The sequence below is a fragment of the Herpailurus yagouaroundi genome, unplaced genomic scaffold, assembly GCF_014898765.1.
Source record: "Herpailurus yagouaroundi ecotype Mexico unplaced genomic scaffold, PumYag 208, whole genome shotgun sequence".
In the NCBI taxonomy this organism is placed as follows: Eukaryota; Metazoa; Chordata; class Mammalia; order Carnivora; family Felidae; genus Herpailurus; species Herpailurus yagouaroundi.
The window spans coordinates 12441670-12464317 of NW_024412439.1; the positions used below are offsets into that span (position 1 = coordinate 12441670).

General features: G+C 48.6%; 1 protein-coding gene across 3 annotated transcripts in view; it reads left to right on the forward strand.

Annotated features, from left to right (window-relative positions):
• The window catches only part of UBE2G1 (ubiquitin conjugating enzyme E2 G1), a 35885-nt gene extending 13667 nt beyond the window's left edge, over positions 1 to 22218 (forward strand). Inside the window, exons 2-5 of one of the 3 annotated variants that reach the window (XM_040453567.1) lie at positions 604 to 701; positions 6498 to 6676; positions 11099 to 11221; positions 21114 to 22218. In XM_040453567.1, coding sequence (XP_040309501.1) covers positions 604 to 701; positions 6498 to 6676; positions 11099 to 11185 — 364 coding nt within the window. In that variant the 3' untranslated portion in view covers positions 11186 to 11221; positions 21114 to 22218. Of the gene's footprint in view, positions 1 to 603; positions 702 to 1002; positions 2592 to 6497; positions 6677 to 11098; positions 11222 to 21113 lie in introns of those variants that run through there. The other 2 variants (XM_040453568.1, XM_040453566.1) reach the window with 2 other exon arrangements.
• Positions 22219 to 22648: the final 430 nt, after the last annotated feature.

The window sequence follows — 22648 nt, forward strand, 5'->3', positions numbered from 1 at the left end:
GCAGCGCTGTTTTGGAAAAGCCACAGAATACAGACTCCTTGGGAGACTTTATACCCTGTTCCAGCTGTTCGTGTCTGATGTGTGAAGGGCGAAGAAATACTCGTGAAACGACAAGATGAATAAAGGAGTGGAAGGTCCGCGCGTCTTTCCACACAGGGAACAACCCAGTTAATGTGTGTGAGCTCTGAGAGGGGAGGGGGCTGGTGGGGCTTGAAGAACGGCGGGAGGGCTGGCTGCCGCGGACGAGAGTGATCGTTGGAGACCCCCCAGGCAGAGCGAACCCTTCTGGACGTGGACTTACGTACAGCGGGCGGTGGTGGTAGGGTTGTTAGCACCGCAATAACGGGACCTGATCGGGATGCCCGCTGTGCACCAACTGTTTCTTTCATTTTCCTTGCCTTCTGAGAGTTCAGTAGGAGGGTGGGCGTGATGGTCTATTGAACTGAGTATTGGAGTAAGTAAATTATCTGCTTGAGACCCAGATTACGAACTCACTTCATTTACAGTGTTAGCACTGGCACCCTTGTTTTATGTTTGTTGTAATAATTGTCTACCGATAAGCGGGAACTTATAGGCAAGAACTTGTTTTTGTTTTTCTTCCAGTGAAGGTGGTGTTTTTAAGGCTCATCTCACTTTCCCAAAAGATTACCCCCTCCGGCCTCCTAAAATGAAATTCATTACAGAAATCTGGCACCCAAATGGTAAGTTCATCTAGCTTTACTTTTACATTTGCAAATATGACGGCCTGCCTCTGAGGTTTTCTTTTTTTTTTTTTTTTAATTTTTTTTTTTTAACGTTTTTTTATTTATTTTTGAGACAGAGAGAAAGCATGAACGGGGGAGGGTCAGAGAGAGGGAGACACAGAATCCGAAACAGGCTCCAGGCTCTGAGCTGTCAGCACAGAGCCCGACGCGGGGCTCGAACTCCCGGACCGCGAGATCATGACCTGAGCCGAAGTCGGCCGCCCAACCGACTGAGCCACCCAGGCGCCCCATCTCTGAGGTTTTCAAGGTCAATAAGAGAGAGACAGTTCTCAAGGAAATCACTTTGGGATTTTTGTACTAAGCTCACTGTGTTTATTATGCACATGGCCTTGTATTAGTTCCTTTAGGACAGCAGGGGGAATGGACATCTATTTATTTGCTTAGTTTTCAGCTCTTTTCGAGACTCCCGATGTTCCGAACCAGAGGCATGGTTACTGGGTGATATTCAGCATGAGTAGAGCCCTCACAGTTGAGCAGATCACTTCCATGGTATCGGGTGACTCATTGTCTGTTCCAGAGAGGGGTAATTAAACCTGGATTTTAAATTTCTGTTTCTCTTCTTCACTCTTAGACCGTGGGCAGCTCTTAACTTTTACCTTTATTCTTTAGCTGTTGAAAAGGGAGTGTCCTACCTGCCTCGTAAGGTGACTGGTGGGGTCAGAGGAGATGTGGTGCTCTGTGTTTTCACCTTCGGAAAACATCCAGTCCTGCAGTGCCTGAAATGTGGTGACATTGGCTTTTTTATCCAAAGATGTGTCACCATTTAAAATCCACTTTGCAAGCCAGAGGTTGGGCTGGGTAAAGTATGTTTGTACACCGCCTCCCCTGAACTTGGCCTCGTTTTGGTGACGGAGCTGGCGGGTGTGTCTTCTCTAAGTTGTCGGGTTTTCGTTTCTGACGACTGTGCCCATCTGCTTCTCCTGGGACTTTGTGTCACCAGGAAGAGAAACTCCTAGGTTAGTCTAAGCAAAAGTCCGTGAGCAGAAATGAATGAATAAACGAAGGCGTTACTCCAGGGGTCTGGAGTGTGGACTCACACCCAGTGGCTTGAGAAACGGGCGGGAGTCTCTCTTGGGAGAGACTCGGGGTGGCCGACGGAAAACTTGCAGGAACCGAAGGGGCCGCTGTATTTCATCACGTCTGAGGAGGTGGTGAGCACGGGGACGCGTCACCACGTCGGTGGTGGAATGTGCCAGAGGGGGCCCTGCCTGGCGTGTGGATGCGCGAAGCGACAGCGTCCGCCCCCTGTTGTGTTGATGCCTCGCTGCTTCCTTCCTGGCATCTGGGTCTGCCAGTGTCTCTTTCCTTCACTTGGATCATTTGGTGTAACGGGCAGTCTCCTTGCACCTGTTTCCAGAGAAGACGCAGCCAAACTCCGAGTGTCGGCTCCACCACGGATTAGCTGTGTGGTCGCAGGTGAAACCTCTCTGAGCCTCGGTTTCCCCGTGAGAGCACACGCAGGCAACACGCGGGACTTGTGAGCCGGAGGAGAGCCACGGCCCAGTGGTCTAAGAGGGCAGCCGTTGATGCGCGTGTTTCAGATGGAAGAGACTTCATTTTGGGGCCACAAGGGGGAGGAGTTAGCGAGACGATTGAAACATGACTGGAAAGAGGAGGGACTTTGTGAAGGAGGGCACCTGAGGATGTGGGCGGGGGTGGCAGGTGTGGGGACAGAAGGTGCCAGGAAGGTGCCAGAGAGCGGCTGGGGAGGTGCGAGGAGCCCTGTGGAACCAGGTGGGGCCAGGCTGGCACTGGAGCTGGAGGTGGTGAGTGAGCTGTGGGCCCTCCTGCGGGAAGGGAGACACGGAGAGGACTGTGTTGTTGCAGGTAGAGGGGTCAGGGGGTGCTTCCTAGAGATGTGGTGCTTTTTTTTTCTTCTTTTTTTTATTTTTTGTTTTTTTTTTAATGTTTTTTTTTTTTTTTTTTGAGAGAGAGCGAGAGCGAGCTGTGGGTGGGGGGGGAGAGAGAGAGAGAGAGAGAGAGAGAGAGAGAGAGAGAGAGATTGAGAATCTGCTTTCAGCGCAGAGGCTGATACGGGGCTTCAACTCATGAACCACGAGAACATGACCTGAGCCAAAACCAAGAATCGGACACTTAAGCAGCTGAGCACCCCCCCAGAAGCCTGCACTAGAGAATGTGATTTAAAAAAAAAAAATTTTTTTTTTTTTAACCTTTATTTATTTTCAAGAGACAGAGACAGAGTGCGAACAGGGGAGGGTCAGAGAGAGAGGGAGACACAGAATCCGAAGTAGGCTCCAGGCTCCGAGCTGTCGGCACAGAGCCCGATGCGGGGCCTGAACCCACCAACCGTGAGATTGTGACCTGAGCCGAAGTCGGACGCTCAAGCGGCTGAGCCACCCAGGTGCTCCTAGAGAATGTGATTCTTAACAGGATTTTGAGTGTGTGCATGCCTGGCTTAACCTTTTTTCTTTAGACTTTGGGTTCTCCTTAAATTATGGTGCTTTAAAGCTGTTCGGTGGGTTCATCGTGACTGCGTGATCCAGAGGGAAGGATAGCGTCCGTGGAGGAAGGGTTGGGAGGGGAGCCAGACTGATCTTCGGGAGACGTGCCGATGATTTTATCAGTGCTTCCCGCGAGAGACCGTGAAAGCTTGAAGTGACAGTGGTTCAAGGAGGGAAAATGGAGTTGTGGGTGGGTGGTGATTGTGAGGTCAGGGTTCGGAATCGATGGGCCACATACAGAATAACCACAGGATCAAAACCACACAGAGGTACTTTACAGCTGCTGGCATGGCTGGAATCAGAAAGGCAGATGAGAAACCGGTGTCAGTGAGGACAGCAAGAATTTCAAGGCTCGTGTACTCCTGGCGAGGACGCGAAGGGCAGCCGCTTTGGAAAACAGACTAGTCTGGTGTTCCCCAGAAGGTTCAACGTGGTCACCTCGTTTGTGGCCGTGGGATTCCTTCCTGGATATGGAACCAAGAACGGTGGGAGTATGTCCACGAGACACTGAGGCTTGAGTGTTCATGGCAGCATGGTTCATTAAGGGCAGGAAGTGGAAGCAGCCCAATGCGTATCGGTCGACGAGGACAAAATCAGCGTGTAACATGTCCACGTTGTGGGATGACGCACCGGCTCGTGCTGCAACACGGAGGAACCTTAGAAACACTGAGTGAACGAAGCCCGTCACAGAAGGCCACGGAGTGCGTGATTCCATTTACGCCGGACTGTCTCTCATCGAGAGAGAGAGAGAGACACGGCTAGGGTGGGGCTTGCAGCGGGCTCGGGGGAAGGATGGGAGGGAACGGGGAGTGACTGCTGCGGAGCGTGCGGTTTCTTTCTGGGGTGACGGTCGTACAACTCTGCAAACACGCTGGAGGCTGTTAGGGTGTGCACCTCAGCTGTGTGGATTCTAGCTCCATAACGCTGTTCTCAGCGTTATTCTGAGGTAAAAATCAGCTTCGGGTGGCTTAGATGCATCCCGTTTGGGTTGGTTTTTCTCGAGATCTACTTGCCGTACCCACCTAGAGGGTCGGGTGAAAGTGGCCCATCCAAAGCTCAGCAGGGAGTGTAGGGCCTTGGAAGTTACCGGCATTGAGATGATAGTAACGCCGTGACATTACCTTGTCTTGCATGGAGTTATCCGTCAGTTACAAATCAGTAAAGCGTGGGGACAAAGGTGAGGGGTGACATTGCGGTGTAAAGAATGGGTTAATGTCCCCACGGAAAAAGGCGGCACGTGCTGGAGAGTGGGATGGCATCAGAAGTCAGGCTAAGGGAGGCTGGAGGGGGAGAGAACAGTTCACGAGCCTGTGGCAAAAAGTGTGTCACGGAGGCCGAAGTGGGGAGAACGTGTCCGTAGTCGTGGCCCAGCATGGGTGACTTTGAAAGCATCCAGGAGAATGTCGTTCTGGTCACCTGGTGAGCAGCCATGGCATCCTGATAAGGGGCAGAAGCCTGCCTCTCTGGTGAGGGGATGAGACAGAGAGAGAGAGAGGGAGAGGGAGAGAAAGGCGGGGGGGGGGAGGGAGGTGGGGAGGGCTAGGGTCAAGCAGGTTTGCTCATTCCAGACACACGGCTTTAAGGGACGGGGTGGCTGGGAGGGTGCACGTGGCTGGGGCTCAAGTAGTGGCTTTGTGTGGAGAGTTGATTTAGAAAAAGGCGGACCAAAACTCCAAATGGACGAAAAGTTTCGAGTGGCTGGGGCTTGTAAACGAAGCCTCTGCCAGTGAGAGCGACGAGGTGAGGTCGTCATTGGGTCTTGAAGGAAGAGGGCAAAGTAGCGGCACAGCTTGGCGTGGGGAGAATGCAGCAGTTTGGCCGAAGAAACTAGGTGGGTAAAGGGTCAGAGGGGTCATTGCACTGGAGGAGACGTGTATTTTCTGCACGTGGAAAAACTTCACCCCCAGGATCATCTAGAAAAACCGAGCTATATTTCTCCTGTATTTCACATTTTAAGATGTAATTTGGTAATAGGTATGAAGCCTAAAATCTTTTCATTAAGAAAAAAAAAATTAGACTATTGTTAAAATGAAGTGACCCAAGTTTAAAAATGTAAAGGTGCTAGATCGTAACGGTAATCTTCAAAAGAAGGAAGATGATTAAATTGATTGTCACTGATAGAGTTTTATAGAGGCATTTAATACTCTGTGTTCGAAGACAGTGACTTGGAAAAAAATTCTTATTTGGGGAGCCCTGACTGTAGAAAAGCCCCCAGACAAGGTGTGAAAGCCCCGGCCTGGCCCGGCACACACCCATGGTCACGGCCGCATTCCAGACACGTTTGTCCGAGTGTGGCAGTGTGAGGGCCCCGAGTTTGTAACAACATGGGAAGTGCTTCCCAAGGTAGGAGGTGGAACGTAAGCTTTAAAATCATACCCATCACACGTTTCTTAGACTTTAGGCAGGAAGTTAGGAATGAAAGAGATCTACATGTTGCCATTGGTTACTTACGGGATTTGGAAATTTGGTTGAAAAACTTGTTATGCCAAGAATTCTTATACTTTTCTGTGATTTCCAGCATTTCCCCAGTAAGTATACTTTATTTTATTTTATTTTATTTTATTATTTTTCAGTGGAGAAAATTACTCTGTAAAACATGAGTGATGATTTTGGTAGGTTTACTAATGAGTGTTTGTGTGATCTGAGTGAGCTGGTGGGTTAGAACTTCACCTTTGTGTTGGTCGGGAATTACTCTGTGGCTTGCATTTTAAATCTCAGTTTCATAGAAAAGATGGCATCATGACTGTCATTTTATATCGATGAATTTTCACTGGTGATAGGACATGTTCTTTTGCGAATCCGAGTTCACTCCTTTCCTTGACGATGGGATTTTGCCTTTATGTGATTTAAAAAGTATACTATGAGGTTCGTAGGAATGTCTCTGGATGTTTGACTGTCACCAATTTCAATCAGGAAGTTAGTGGGGAAACTAGGAAATTATACAGACTCGGTTCTGGTATTTCAGTCGTATACTTTATACAAAAAAAGAACAGATTGATGGTATTTACTGCATATAAATGCTGGACACCACCTATGTGCCAGGTATCTTGACGTTTTGCTTCTGTTTCTGTTGTTTTGTCAAATGGATCCTATTTGGTAAAAATCTGTGGTCTTCCTAACAAGTTAGCGGGTTCCATTTTGGAAATCGTCTGTATGTGTTCAGCGTTTATAGCGGACTGTGGGGGTCCGGGTCACTCCTATAATCGGTCTTTATGTGTAACCACGTTGTTTTAAATACCTTAAACAGGATTCTTACTGTCTAATTTTGCAGTTGATAAAAATGGTGATGTATGCATCTCCATTCTTCATGAGCCCGGCGAGGACAAATACGGGTACGAAAAGCCAGAGGAACGCTGGCTCCCTATTCACACTGTGGAAACCATCATGATTAGTGTCATTTCCATGCTGGCAGACCCGAACGGAGACTCCCCTGCTAACGTGGATGCTGCGGTAAGGTGGTCACGCACACGCCTCCCTCCCTGTTCATTAAACTCGATCACAACCGCCGCCTGTGTGTGTGTGTGTGTGTGTGTGTGTGTGTCTCTACACTCTGTTCACGTACATTTATTTTTCTCCTGAATCTGTACAAAACTAAGTTACAGATACAGCTAAGTTTGACCTCTTACGTACTTGAACCTGCATCTCTTAAGAATAAGGATACTGTCTTACTTGGCTATAATATTACTGTCATACTTAAGAAAATTTAATATCAAGTCCCTACTAAAGTCTATGTTATTATTCCTGGGCTTTTATTTTTAAATTTTTCAGATCTACAAAAGTTGCATTAGTTAAGTAAACACTCTTTGCCTGGATTCACCAGTTGTGGAGATTTTACAGCATTTTTTTTTCCTGAACTGTTTGGGACACTTTACAGATGCCCTAACTCTCCACGCATAGGCCCTTCAGTGGCGTCCCCTGAGAATTCAGGGTGCTTTCTCACAAGCACAGCACAGGTGTCTTCATCGATAAGGACTGTTGGATGCGTACGCAGCTCATACGCATGGTTCCTAACATGGTTCTTTATACCTGCTCTTTTTTCTTTTTTTTTTTTTTTAAATCTGGGAGACCACATTTTATTTTGTGTTCATGTTTTTATTAGTCTCCTGGAATAGTCTAGTTCCTCAGCCTTCTGCTGTCCTTGGGAAAGCCTTTGGTTCTAATTTTTGTTCTTGGAACTGTTGTTAGTATGTATTGAAGCCAGGAGATTAAATTCACCTTTTTTCTTGGGTTACTTCAAACCTATAGAAAAACTTGGGCAAGGTAGTAGCATATGCAGGGAGACACCACGTCCATAAGCCCTTTCAAATGTATGGCTTTGACTTTTTGAATTTAGTAACCAAATTGAAGTAAAAACTGGCAGAAAACTGTCCTGGCCTTTTTTTTTTTTTTTTTAAGTTTATATTTGAAGAGACCGTGTGAGCAGGGGAGGGGCAGAGAGAATCCCAAGCAGGTTCCACATTCAGTGCAGAGTGCGACACGGGGCTCAAACTCACAAACCGTGAGATCATGACCTGAGCCAAAATCAAGAGTCTGATGCTAACTGACTGAGCCACTCGTGTACCCCCGTCTCAGCCTTTTCTGTAGCCAAGTTTCAGTCTGAGCGGTGCAGGAGATGGTGAGGGAGAAGGGAGAGCTGTGTTTTTAAAAAATCCCGTGGAATCATTTTGAGAGGGAATTGATTCATGCTCAGCTGTAACTCTTTTGAATAAAATGAGAACTGACAAATTTTATTTTAATCTTCATAAAGATAAAATTGATAATTAAGAGCAAATACCTGAAAGTACGAATATGCAAACGTTAGTAACCCTTCAAAGCAGCTGCGTCCTGAAACTGGGGGACCTACTGAGGAAGGAGAGTCATCGCCTCGAAGCCAGTGTGACTGTCAGGGTGGAAGCAGGCCTTCCCCCCAGGGCTCCGTACGCCAGTGTGACCTCTGATCTGAGCCCCACAGGTCGTGTGCCATCTGTCCCGTTAACGTCTTGAAACCCACGGCTTCTTTTTATGATTTAAGCAGTTGGTCATCTTGTATCTAAACCAGAACTTTCTCGTCCACATGTTCAGGCAAACTTTCGTATTTGCTTTGCCATTTTCATGTTTTTTGTTAGTTTGCTTCTCTGACCTCTCACTTGATGGTACCTGTTCCAGGAAAACCACACTTTTCTTGGAGACCCCTCTCCTGGACCCTCCACCTTTGGCTCCTGGATTAGGGGTGGGCTCAGACCGCTGCACGCAGCCTGCCTGCTCTTCTGGGAAGGATCATCTGTTTCTGCATCCTGTTCCTTTTTTCTTGCTTGACTCCTTCCTGTGGTGCTTCATCTGAGACTCATGTTTCAGAAAGGCTTTGTGAGAATTAACATCTGGTCCTTACCTGCCTGCGAGTGTTTTCGTCTGGGCCTTATTCGTAAGTGACAGTTTGTGGAGTTCTGGGGGACAAGTTCAGACTTCTACAGGATTTGTCTTTTATCATTTATTGTTGCTGACGAGGGAGTTGATGCGAGGCTGACTCTTCACCACTTGCGGGTGACCTTTCCTTTCTTTTTCTCCCTGTTCCTTTAGGTTTTTTTCTGATTCTTGGTGTTTAAAATATCACATTGTTGTGTAAGGTGTAAGATTTTCTGTTTCTGTACAGTTGTCCCCCTTGTCGGTGAGAGGTACGTTCCAAGACCCCCGGCGGATGCCTGAAACCAGGGATAAGTACTGAACCCTTATATACATTATTTTTTTGTCCTATATACATACACACACGATACAGTTTGATTTATGAATTAGGCTCAGTGAGAGACCTACAGCGGCTGCTGATGATAAAGTAGGGCAGTTATAAAAAGTCACGTGACTGGGCTCTCCCGTGTCTCAGTGGCCCGTACCTGCCCTCCTCGTGAGGATGGGAGGGGTGTGACGCGGTCGGAGGCTTCTCCTCTTGACCCTGTGATGTCACGACAGAGGGGGGGCCATCTGCTCCGCGACGGACGCGGTCGCCTGTGGCGGAGGGGCTCCCGTGGTCGATTTGCGCTTGTAGGATGTCACTTCTGGGAAGTTTCCCATTTTCACCACGTTGAGAACTTCCCTGCGTATCGCACTCCTTCCGTTTTTTAATTAATTCTTCATTTGAGTGCAGCCGAGCCACAAAGTACACTCCTCTGTTTGGGCTTGCGGCTGCCGCCTACGTCGGTCCTTCCCTGTGGATGGCGACCTCTGCCGCCTCCTTCCTCACTGTGGCGGTGTCGCTGTTTAATGAACTAATAGTTGTTCGGTCTTGGGCGAGTTCTGATTAGAAGTGTGTGTAAAGTTAAATTCTGAAGTCTCTTTCTCGGAGGCCCATGTTTTCTCTTGTGTTTCTCCTGCATCTGGGAGCCCGGGCTCTGGTGGGAGCGACAGCGTGCGGGTCTGCGGGCACCGGCCTGACCCCGACCTCGAACGTGAAGAGGCCGTTACTTTCAGTCCTGGTACCCACGCGAGGGGCCCTGATTCTAGCACGTAAAGTGTAGGTATCGCAGTTGGCCGTATTTCAGGAGAGTATTAGCATTTTGGGTATAGTGGGAGGAAGATGCCACATCTCTGTTTTCATCCCGCGTCTTAACGACTCTTCTCGGGCCGGACGTGTCTAACCTGTGCCCTCTGTTCAGTCGGCCCTGCCCCTCCTCTCTCTGCTCTGGTTGCAGGGAGACTTCTCGGGGCTGTGCTTTCTCTCTGCGGCACGTTTCTTACTCTGCCGTGTACTTCTGGTCTTCCAGAAAAAGTTCCCACCCATGTGGATGACTCTCTTGCCATTTCTTTGACCTGGCGAGTCTGTGCCTCACACAGATTCCAGTCTGATCGTTTCAGGAGGGTGTCAGGAGAGGAAAGGCATGGGCACTGTGCCCCCTGCTCTGGTGGATGCACAGGCTCTCCGTGAGTAGAATGCAGAGAGGACACAGGTGACCTGTGTGCTCGTCCTCAGCGTGGCTGGGGTAGCTTCCGCAGTGGCTTGGGGCCCGTCACGCACCAGCCCGTCCTCTGGCGGGAAGCCACCCTCAGGCAGTTGTGTGTCACCGTAGTGTCTCCGGGCCTTTCCACCTGGGACCTCCTCACCCAGGCCCCCTACCCCCAGCCTCCGTTCTCTCAGCTCCCTGCTCTTTGGAGGAGATTCTTGTGCCTTGAGCCTGAACTTCCTCTTGCCTGGAATTGCTCTTTTCTATCTTTTACTTAAAACTTGATGCCGAAGCGTTTATAGGTTTTGTGACATTTTATCCACAAGAACTTCAGACACATCCGGGTCTCTACACGTCTGTGTGTGGTTTGTCACCTAAGTTATTCTAATAACTGGCTTCCTGAGGAGGGCAGAAATTTCAGCTCTCCTCTGTGAGGAGGGCAAGGGTTGAAGATTTCTCGTCTTTGCCGTGACTAAAGGCTGGGCATTTTGGTGAGAATTTTCTGCTATTTACATGCTAGATAAAAGCAGCTCAATTTTCACGTGAGACCCTGCTGGTGCCACTTGTGTCTCATGGTCACCCCCCTCCCCCCCCTAGCGTGCAGCGCCCCGCTCCTCTACCTGGGGCGGAACCTTCCGGGGGCGGCAGGCAGCCTTCCCAGTGCTTCCCGCGCCCGAGTAGCTTGCCTGTAGGTCGCAGCTGCCTGTCCCAGTGGACAAACCGGTCCTGTCCTCCGGGATGTCTCCTTCCTCCAGGAGACCTGCCTGTGAGGTGACTGGCGGGTTCCGATGACGGAGGGGGTGCCTGGCGCGAGTGGTTTCTGACGATTCTTCTGCCTTATCAGCTTTTTAACATCTTAAAGGTGTACACGTTGCCAAAGTGTTGCATTCAAGATGAAAACTCGCATTTGAGATAAGAAGAACTTGCTGGCGTTAAGTCACTAAATGCTACTTTGTGTCTATAGAAAGAATGGAGGGAAGACCGAAATGGAGAATTCAAAAGGAAAGTTGCCCGCTGTGTAAGAAAAAGCCAAGAGACTGCTTTTGAGTGACATTTATTCAACAGCTGTGACTTCACTTACTTCAGGGTAAGTTCATCGTCAAATCCTACTCCCCTGTTGCTTTGTTACAAATGGCACATACGCTGTTGGAAATCGTGTGGTTTGGGAATTTGAGTCGCCCGTTGTCATTGGCCTCGTGTTCAGTGGGGAGCCCTGTGGTCCGAGACCGTGTAGCCCGCTTGGGCTTTGCTTCAGCAGGCTCTGCTGTTTTCTAGATGCTCTGTGTTAGCTCTTTCTTTCTTTGCACTGGTGGTGCGTATGTGCTGCGGGTCCTTTCTTCCATCCTGACCACTGCTGGGCCCTGAGGTTTGTGTATCTTAAAGGATGACTGAAGTGTTCATGTCTTAATTTTTTTTTTTTTTTTTACAGAGAGAGCGTATTTTGTAAGAAACTGCCAAGACCATTAAACATCTACCTTCTTTGTCTTAATCAGTCTGAATCTCCCTGTTCGTTACTGCTAGGGCCAGTCGGAAAAATTTCCTTTTATTGTGTGCTGTCTGTCCACAGGCTTACCTTACATCCAGTAAGCGTCCACGATAGAAGAGGCCACATGTAGACAGTTGACCAGACGCGTGACATTCCCGTTAAGCGGTTTCTTTTTTAATTAAATGTTGGGGTGGTAAAGTTGCTTATGAAATGTGGCGTGTGAAGAATGACCTGGAACGCTCCAACTACTTGACGAAAGAGGATTGTGTCAGAACCTCTTAGGCTCCCCGTACCCCTCTTCTGCCCCAGCCTTCTCTCCTGTCCTCCAGTTCACACGTACCGTTGCTTTTCTTTGTAATTTCGTCACGTTTGTGTTACCCTGGGCAACACACTGTATGACGTGGCTCTGTGCACGTGGGATTACAACACGCACGTTCTTCTGTGGCTTTTCTTGCTCCGCATTATATTCTTGAAATTTGTGTGTGTCGGGTGTAGGTAGACTCGTCTGGTTTTCGTCCGTTGTGTGGGGCTCGCTCGGTAACGGACCTGTCTGCTCTGTGTGCTCCTTGCAGTTGTGTCGTCCTTTGGGGAGACGGTTCTCGTTTGTTGGCTTCACTTTGTGTTGGCCGTCACAGGGAGCGCGGCGCACGTCCGTGCTGAGAGCCTCCCTGGGGCGGGTGCGTGGGAGTGCGCTTGCTGACTGGCGGGTGTGTGCCCATCATTGGCTAGAGAATGCCACATTGTCCCCAAATGCTGCACCTGTTCATACTCTTTTGGCAGGGGCAAGGGTTCCATTCACTCCGTATCCCCCCCCCCCCCGGCGTTGGGTCTTCCGGACCTCTGCAAAGTGTTCCATCTGGAAGGGTGCGGCATGAGCCCTTGCTCTGGTACGCGTGGCCGGTGCCACAGAGGAAACTCCTGTCTCTGGGCTGTTGTTCCGTTAGGTTCTCGATTCGTGCAAAGTGCACTGTGTTCGTGGTGTCTGTGGATGAGCAGACGCTCTTAGTGCAGTTGGATTCGACCTCTCCTGTATTCCTGTCGGATTTTCCTCTTTGGGGTCTAGTTTCTCCTCTGCCATCAGTCAGACAGCTCCCATTGTATCTTGCCCTGTAAAAGCTTTCATAGTTTTGCCTTTGACACGTGTGTTCAATCCCCTGAAAGTGCTTGGTGTGTGGTGGGAGGCTGGAGTTCAGCTCTGCTCGCCCCCCACCCCCGCCCCCACCAACCCAGGGCAGATCCGCTGGCCGTACCCGTTGTTGGCCAGCCCTTTCACCACTGACGCTCTGGGGCAGTCGTGCTAGGAGGTGACACTTCCAGGTATGTGTTCTATGTGTCCGACCTTTTTGTGTTTTTATTGGCTGGCTTGTCTTATCCCTGAACGAGCATCACATTGTCTTAATTTCTATGTATTATTTTCACAATGAAACGCGTCAAACGCAAAGGTACAAGTCAGAAGTGAAGCGGACTGGACCCACCACTGGTTCTGGTTCCATGTTTGATAATCCCTAGCTTTTGAAAAGACTTCTCTGCCTTTCGGATCTCCTTGTAATAACCTGAAATGCTGACAATCCGACTTCTTTCCGTTACCACCAGGAACAGCAGTGAACTTGCAGTCTTCAGGTTATTCCTGTTTTCCTCCAGTTTGTTCGTTCTGTGTTGCTTATGTTTTGTTAATAATCCCGTCCTAATTTCGTTACCATTATACCTGACCTTCTCTCCTGTCTACTCAGGGGTCCTACTTTTCTCCTGTTTGGCCTTTGATTTCCACCGCCTTAAATCAAGCTCTCGCTCAGGGCCTGCTGTCTCAGTCTCCCGGGATCGGGCATCTCTCCTGCTTGCACTTCATGCATGTGCTTGTGTCCCCACCGTGTCTGTCTTCGGCTCCACTCATTGACTGGTGCTTCCGTGGGTGGGATCGTGTCTTTAGGGGTCGCTTACCCGCACTGTTTCTCAGGCACAGAAGAGTTGGACAACGACAAAAAGTTGCAGGCACTGAAGCCCAAGCACACACATGATTTCATCTCGTAAACAGTTCTCCGTAAATGCAAGAAATGACCGAGGGTTTTATTATATTTACCTTGGTAGTATATTGCCAATTAGTTAAGTAAATAGTAATGATGTGTCACAAATTTTCTAACGGGATTACTTATCCTTCGCTGGTGGGATTAGAGTTAATTTATAGTGGATTGTAACGTACACATGTGTTTAAAGTATACGTACCAAGACTAAAGTTCATTTATCAAGAACATGGAGGCAGAAAATACGTTGAATCGAAATGCCTCATTGTAAAGAATAGGTTAGTTGGAAAATAGTGTGAACTCCTGTGAATGATGACACTAAACTCAGAGCTTAGAGTTAAAGAGGAAGGGAGCAATAATTGGAAATCTTGACCAACACAGGTCAGCACTCTTCACACGTCGGTGACAAAACACCCTTGTTAAATGTCGCGGGTCCTCCAGGTGCATTCCACGCAGGTGGTAATGGCTTTGCACTGTTGCAGAGGCCAGGGCAGCTGCAGCCCTTGGTAGGGTGAGCACGTGAGTGGGGAGGGGGTAGAGAGAGGGAGAGAGAGAGAGAATAATAAGCCCCCCCGCTGGCGGGGGGGGGGAGCCTGACAAGGGGCTCGATCCCACAAACTGTGAGATAACGTCCTGAGCTGAAGTCAAGAGTCAGACTCTGAACCGTCTGAGCCTCTCAGGTGCCCCGATAAACCAGAGTTTTAATAAAATTACTGCACTGCTTTTATGAATGAGGAATTGTAGTTACGATCCCTAACTTTTTACCTTACCGTTTAAGCCAGGCTTTTGTGTAAAAAAGCTGTAACCCTTGAGGTGTGTGTCTTTCATTGATAAGAATGGAATAAAGGGATTTGTGTTTTGTTGTCACTTTGGAGCTCGTCAGAAGGACCCTTGGGCTGGCTGGCTGTGGGCAGAGACGCTGTTTGGGAGACACTGATGCACGTGTCCTTCAGGCAGACCTGCCCACCCAGCACTCAAGTGCCTGGTCCCGGGTGCCGTCAGTTTGGGGTTCCCAGTCGTGCCGTCTCCCTCTTTGTCCCTGGGTGTCCGCTCTCTGAGGCCTTCTTCCCGGTCACGCAGCAGGTGCCGGAGGGCCAGCCGGGAGCGAGCCGGTCTCCACGTCCGGGGTCTGGAACGTGTCTCCTGTTCACTTTGCTGCTTCCGGCGACAAGGCACACCCCCACCCCCACCCCCACCCCCACGAGGCCTGGCAGCGCGTCACCGATGAGCGTTCTCTGGCTCCTCTTGTCGCCTACGGTACATGGTGGTCGGGACCGGAACCCAGTCCTCCACCTGGATTACGCCGATAGTGACGTCCTTTGAAAGTTGGATTTTTAAAAGTCACATCCAAATCCATGACTTGTATTTTCTAAAAACGGAAATATTACTGTCCCAAGAACTTGACCCAGACTTTATTTCACTTTTTAAAAAATGATGGTGAAACCCATGTAAGTTTGCCCTGTTAGCAGTTTTTACATATGTTTCCGTGTTCCTTGTATGCGCACTGTTGTACGGCGGGCCCTCTAGGGCTTCTTCATCCCGCGTCACTGGAAGTCACTGGAGGTCCACGCTCCCTGGAGGACAGCTCTCTGGTCCCCCCAGCCCTGGCCCTGGCGGCCACTGTTCTGCTGTGTGTGTCTAGGAGTTTGACTGCCGTGATGCCCTCTTGTTACTGGAACCATGGAGTACTTGTCTCTTTTTTTAAATTTTTTATTTTTTAAGGTTTTATTTTATTTTTGAGACAGAGACAGAGCATGAACAGGGGAGGGGCGGAGAGAGAGGGAGGCACAGGATCGGAAGCAGGCTCCAGGCTCTGAGCCATCAGCCCAGAGCCCAATGCGGGGCTCGAACTCACGGACCGTGAGATTGTGACCTGAGCCGAAGTCGGACGCTTAGCCGACGGAGCCACCCAGGCGCCCCAGTACTTGTCTCTTTATGTCGCTTCTCTGTGGTGGTTATGCCTTGTCCTCTGTGAAGGCCTCAGTGGCCTTCCCTGTCTGCCGGTTCAGGTGCGTGACGGGAGGGAGAGAGGCAGCGGGGAGAAGCGAGTCCTCCAGCCCGAGGAGCAGCGTGGCCGCGTTCTGCGCCACCAGACAGGAAGAGCCAGTCCTTGTGTTCCGTGCTAGGGCTGGTGGGATTGTTGTAGTTCTCTGGTGCTGTTACAAATCGTCTCAAATTTTGTGGCTTCAAACAACATTCGCCGTCTCCTAGCTTCTAGGGCGCGGGGATCTGAGTGTGACTTAGCTGGGCCTTCTGGCCCCGGGTCCCTCACGGTACTGCAGGCAAGGTGCTGGTGTGGCACCGCGCTTGCCCGGAACCTCACCCGTGGCGGGTGGACCTGCCTCCAGGTTCACTCAGGTGGTTGCTGCAGGGCTCTGTTCCTCACTGGCCGTCAGATGGAGCCCTCCCTCAGGTTCTCTGCCACGGGGACCTCTCCGTGGGTCTGCTCGTGCTGTGGTGGTGGCTTCATGGGAGGGAACGGGTGAGGGTAGGGGCAGGTGCGCTGGGTGTAGAGCGTGGGTGGTTGCCCTCCACCAAAAGAGGTGAATTGCTCAAGTTAGTTAGTCCCTTTCCTGGGGTTACCCGCGTCCAGTGACAGGTTGGGGTGAGGGCTCGGAACACTGGCTCTCTTCTCTCGGTTTGGGAGTTCTCCAAGAGGCTGTTCCGGTGCGGGATTGACTAAGGCCTTCATTCCACCTGCGTGCTGCCCTGTTAGTTCATTTCTGCTTCTGCTTCATCCCGTTTCTTTCACTCTTGTGTTTGGAAGCACTTCTCAGTAAACCTCGTACAAATAAATCCCTGCCTCTGAACCCATCTCCTAGGGGTCCTGACGCACGACTCTGGGCGTTGTACAACCCAGCACGATGCAGGAGCCCTGCTGCCTTTGCGTGGCCGCAGGCGTGCGTGTGTGGGTCCAGAGTCCTTTCTCACTGATAGGCGTCTGTGCGGCTCTGTGAATGATGCATTCTGTCTCCCCACTGCTTACTGAGACCGCATCTGGAGTAAGTGATCACCCCAGGCGGACCACATTCAGGGCATTGAAGGACCAGCCCCCACATCTCACCCAGGGCTTCTGAAAATGAAGGCTTCTGCCATGGTGAGCCGTTCTGGGATCTCTTGGGTTGCGGTAAGGTGGCCCGATCTACCACAGGGGCTCCTGTACACTGTTGCACTGTGGCACACTGCTCCAGGGCACTCCCGTTGTTGCAGGCGGGCCGCAGCAACCTTTGTTAACTGCGGTGGGGGGAGACCAGGCCATCTCCAGTAAGTCCGAAAACAGAAGATAGAAATATGAGAAACAAAACCATTACAGAACAAGATAAAGGAGAATAACAAGGTAGAGAAGTGTTTATTAGGCACAAAAAACACACCTGGAGAAGGAAAAATCCGTAAATCTGACTGTCAAAACTGAAAACTTAAATATTATGATAAGACAGAACTGTGGGCTGGAAAGAGATCGCTCTGTATTCTGATCTTCAGGATTTGATCGAGCACCTGCACCAGCTTGTGCAAATCCGCAAGACAAACAGCGCCAAGGAAAAGGATTTCCATAAATAATAAACACGAGCGGGAAGCAAGCTAGTTGTCGTGCATGTGGAGCATACCTGAATTTGTAATCAGAAACACAGAGCTACAGGGAGATGACGTTTCATCACTCAGGTTGTCAAAAATCAAGCTGTCTGAGAGACACAAGTGTTGGTAAGGGTTTGGGGACACGGTGTACTTGAATGCCGGCACGAGTGAAGTTGTGTCAGCACTGGGGAACAAGTTGGTAGTATCTAGTCGGGTTGGAGAAAGTCCGGGACGTGTGTACAAGGAGACCTGAAGGTAAGGCACAGCGCTGTGGGTGATTTTTAAAAGGCCCATCAGCAAGGATTGACCAGTTAGGGTTGATACACTGGAATGTTATCCAGCAACTAACTGTGCACTATAGACACATGGCGAAATCTCAGAGATGGTCTTGAGTAGGAAAAGCAATTTGCAGAAACATCGAGTGTGGCGCTGCTCCCGTGAGTTAGCACAGACACTGTCCGTTCACAGCTGTGCGGCAGAGGGAGAGCTTTTTTAAAGCAGAGACTTGAAGAAATACGTTAAAAGTCGTAACAGTCTCAGTGGTACTTCACTTTGGGAAGGAAGAGGGGGCTGGGAAGCAGAAGCCTTTGCCTTTCCCCCTAACCGTCTGTTTCCAGGCACGTTTGGCTCATCTTCTGTCCTCCCCACAGTAAACTAAACCGATGACACAGCCACATCCACAGGCTTAGTGTAGTTTTGCATCTTGATCTCTGTGTCGTTGGACACCGTTGGTCATACCTCTGGTAGGGTCTTCTTCCTCGCCCGTGCGTGCCCCGGCTCTGTCGCCGCCCCTCCTCAGCCTGCTGCTGCCTGCCTGCCTCTTTATCGCTGCCCTCCTCCCTCCTCCCTCCTGTCCCCAAACGTCAGGGACGGAGTCTGCCACACCGAAGCCTGTCTCCCTTTCCGGTGGTGGCCCCCAGTTCTGTTCCCAGAGGTGACCGCTGACAGTAGCTTCATCCTCAGAAATCCGACTGCCCCCGACACACCACGTGCACACGGTGATGTGTGCCTGCTCATGTAACACAAGCATACACATGGTGTATGTTCTGCACTTTTTAAAAATCACATGGCCTTTTGATATTTTGTTAGTTCAGTGTGATTTATATCTATCAACATGATCATATAGATCAGCTTTCTTTTTAAGATTTGTATCTTGAAATGAGAGGTAACACCGAGAACAGGTGACCCTGAGCTCATTTCAGTTCTTGTTAATGAATACTTGTTAGTTTCCTGCCATTTACAAAGGTGGTGCTCTCTTGGGAGGTGTTGGGATAAATGTAGAGCACCATAGGTGAATTATCCTGTTCATCTGGCCGGGCAGACACATGACTCATGTTGATTGTGGAGGACCGAGGTCGGCATAGGGCTCCTGCTGAGATCGGCGGTCTCCAGGGTGGAGACGAGGTGGGGGTAGAGGGGAGGCAGAAGGAAGAAACAGGGGCTGGGGGGACGTCGGGGCATCTGTGTGAACGGTAGTGGGAAACTTCCCGACACAGGCCATTTCCCTCATGGTCTGCTTTCAGTGAAGAGTGGCTGAGATTATTGGAACGTTTATTCCTGAGCGAGGAATTATTTTTATTACCTTCCTCAACATCAGAAGTGTTTGTTATTTGGAAGCACGCCTGTCTGATTCCTACTTCTTAGACTTTTTAAAAAATGATTTTTAATGTTTTATTTATTTTGAGAGAGGGAGAGAGAATGAGAGCGCATGCGTGCTTGCAGCAGGGAGGGGCAGAGAGAGAGAGAGAGAGAGAGAGAGAGAGAGAGGAAGAGGAAGAGAGAGAGAGAGAATCCCAAACAGGCTCCGCACCATCAGCACAGAGTCCCGCTTGGGGCTTGAACCCACGAACCATGAGATCTTGACCTGAGCTGAAACGAAGAGCCAGGTGCTCAACCAACTGAGCCACCCAGGTGCCCTGATTTGATTCTCATTTCAGAAATAAATAGAATGAGACAGTTATGTCCTTTGGAGGTGAACCATCTCCAGATTTGTAGGTTAAAAATCGGGAGTAATACTAAGTTTTGAGGTAAAAAACAGATACTTAAGTGATTTCATAGAGACATACAATTGATATAATTTCAGTTAATATAAAACGTGTGTGATTTTAACAAGCAGATACAGTTTCAGTTGGAAGTGAAATTTGCTTATGGAATTGGCCCCATCTGTTTGGAGCGCCATCAGCAGACTTGCTTTTCTGTGCTGAGGCTTTTTGTCTCTTTAGAATACATTTTATTCAGGGGGGCGGGGAATACATTCTTCTGTTTCTGCTGAAGAAGTCTGTGCTGTTAAAGCTGGGCTCTCGTGAATGACCCGATTGCCTGATTTCAGGTGTTTACTGACTCAGAGCAGTCGGTCCCCCGTGGAGCCTTTTTCTTTTTAAAACCTTGCACAGAAACCATTTTTAAAGGATTCTTTCATGGTCTTGAAATTTCTTGGTCACGTCCTAGGGGAACAATTACTGAATTTCTGCACCCAGGTCTCTGCCGGTTCTGAGGGATTAATTGGCCTGGGACTAAGTTGGGCGCGGTCTGGCCTTCGGAAAAACATTCCGATAACATCACCAAAAAATTATAATACCTGTTCTGTAACCACAAGTCTTGGTTTCAGTGACGTCTTTAGATTTTCCAGTACAACACGTGTGTCCGTTTGTGTGTCTGTGTGCTGGGGAGGGTGATCTACCCGTTTCGGGAGTGGCCTGCGGGAGGTGGTCTTGGTTAAGGCAATGAGCACAGGCGGGGCCGCGCGTGGGCCCACAGCAGAGCTTGGGTACGGGTGGGCCCACAGCAGAGCTTGGGTACGGTCAAACGTGGGTGATTGTGAGGTCGATCAATTCACTTGGGGCCTTGAGAAGACACATGTCTGGTGTGACTTCGGTACATTTGGCTACTTTGTTAGGGGTTTAAAATGACACCCTCGAATTTCCAGTCATCTTCCATTCAGGCTCTTCATGCCCAGCACTGTGCTTTCCAGACAGCACAGGTCCACGGGTTTCTGGAGCAGCTGACCCGGTCCAGTAAGAATAGGTATTCTCCCTGCTCCCTCCCCTTGCCTCCCTGTGTACTCAGAGCACACGGCGACTGAAGGAAAGTCCAGTCGTTAGACTTGTTTTTTTAAAACTTGAATCTGCTGTTTTTCTAACTTTATGAGCAGGAAGCCCTGCCCCTTATTAACTGTGTGACCTTGTCTCACTTTTCTCTATAAAATAGGGGAAACTCCTTCATCTGGTGATTACGAACATTGCACGAGATAGGTTTGTAAACTTGCTGGGCACGCAAGTGCTGGGTGAGATGGTTGTTTTCATTTAGATGTGGTTCTTCTAGGCTCACGGAGGGCATGGGCCCAGCAGAGACAAAATAACAGGAATGTGCCATTGGGGGCAGCTTCACAGACAAAATGGGTTTGGATGGAACCTGCAGGGTTGGATCAAATTCAACAGGTTGAAAAGGGTGATGGTCTTAAGTTGTTTCTCTGAATATTCTTAAATATTCACAAATTTCCAAATCAATTGGCTTGAAAGTGGTTCTTCAGTGTTTGACTTCAGATGTAATTAATATAAGTTGAAAGACATTTGGGATCTATTGAAAACAATCTAAATTAGGGAAGTATACTACGACTTTCTACGCTGATGGAAAGAAATCTTCTGTGTCTGTACTGTCATCCAGTATGGTAGTCACTAGCCATACTGAGCACTTGAACTGAAATTTAAATTTTATTTACTGTCATTTAAACTTGAAATAAAATGGCCATGTGCGGCTGCCATGTTGGAGGAGCACAAAAGTGAGCTTAAAAATGAAATGAAGAATTCGTTTCCAAAGAAATAGAATACAAATAAAAATTTCTAATCAGTTAATTCTTTTGTGATTTGTAAATTCATCATGTGACGCTCTTTGCTTTGTTGTAGGGTCTCCAACTGAGAAACACGGCACTGTTTCCCTGCACTCTACCCACCTATCGCTGGACTTCTGTCGTAACAAGTTGGCAGACACTGGCTGGAAGTGGGCTGCGATAGAACATGCCAGTATCAGTGCTGACACAAGAGCCTAACAAGTGCCAACTTACAGATGATTACGCATTTTGAATTCTAATGAACTGTTTTAACCTTCAGGAAGAATTGTAAAGACCTGTACATAGCACAACATGATCCGGATAATATATATACTATTCATGTACATCCACAGATACACCTTGTACCAAATAATGCTTTCTTGTAGTAGAATAAGAATCGTGTAAATTCTAAAAGATTTTAGCAGGTTTTCTTTCCCTATTCATTGTTTCTTATCAGTTTTAAAAGACTCCTTAAAGCATGTCAGATGAAAAACAATTAGGATTACAAGTTTCCATTTAATTTCCTTTAAACCATTGAGGCTTCATTAAACTCTTTTCACTTACTAAACTTTTGTATCTTCTTTGTTTTGACACACTCCCCTTTGCTTTTATCTCTTCTATCTGCCAGAAAGTTTTCAAATCATTTAGTTCCAATACTGAAATACTTAATAAGCAACTACTTGATTTTTAATGATGACTTCAGAGGAGTGGTCATCACCAGGTGCTTTGTCCTTTTGTACCCTAGTTGTACCGTCTCTTGGGTTGGTTGTAGCAATAACATGTTTTGGCTGTTGAGAGCTCTTGAACTCAGTCATTATCCCTGAGAACTAAAAAGAGTCAGTTCAGAATCCAACTTAACTGAAATTTGCCCCACATGGTGCAGAAGTCTGGTTTGGTTTTGCTTTTGCCCCCCAGTTCCCTGCCGTTAAGGTCGGGTGGATTACGGTGTGCACTCCGCAGGCTTTCTGCGTCACTCGCGGGTTCGCGAGGACAGACGCTGTTGACCCCGTGTCCCCTTCTCCTGAGCCCTTCGTGTTTCTTTGCCTCTACTCTTCTATACTGCAGGTTTTTTCTCACTTATTGTACAAAGAAATTGCGATGTATATTTTCATGTAATTTGATTTTGGAATTCTGTCACCGTATGTAGTGAGTTCTTCCAAAATACAATTTTTTTCCAATAATTGTCAAGTTGTTGGCTTTTATTGTATTGAATGAAGGTTATAATACTGAATGCCAGAGAAATGCAGTTTAGAAAAATCTCAGGTTGATTCCTTATGCAAACAGACTTATACTTGAAAATCCCATGGCCGTGGCAGTGGATGTATTGGGCTCTATCTCTAGGTTCTTATGTGGATCTCAAAGCACTACAGGGGTGTGAATGCTTTGCTGTTCGACATATAGCTTCTGTCACTGACATAGTGCACTTGGATTTTATTAATGTTTGAGCATAAGCATATTTCATATCATGTTTTCTAAAACAGCTTCAGGAAATGATGAAGTGAACGTGTGCAGTGTTAACGGCAGGCCCAGGTTCCTCTATGTTGGGTGTGAGGTTGGGATTGGGAAGTAGTAGTTGGCCTGTAAGAGACAGAACTCGAGACGGTACCAGAT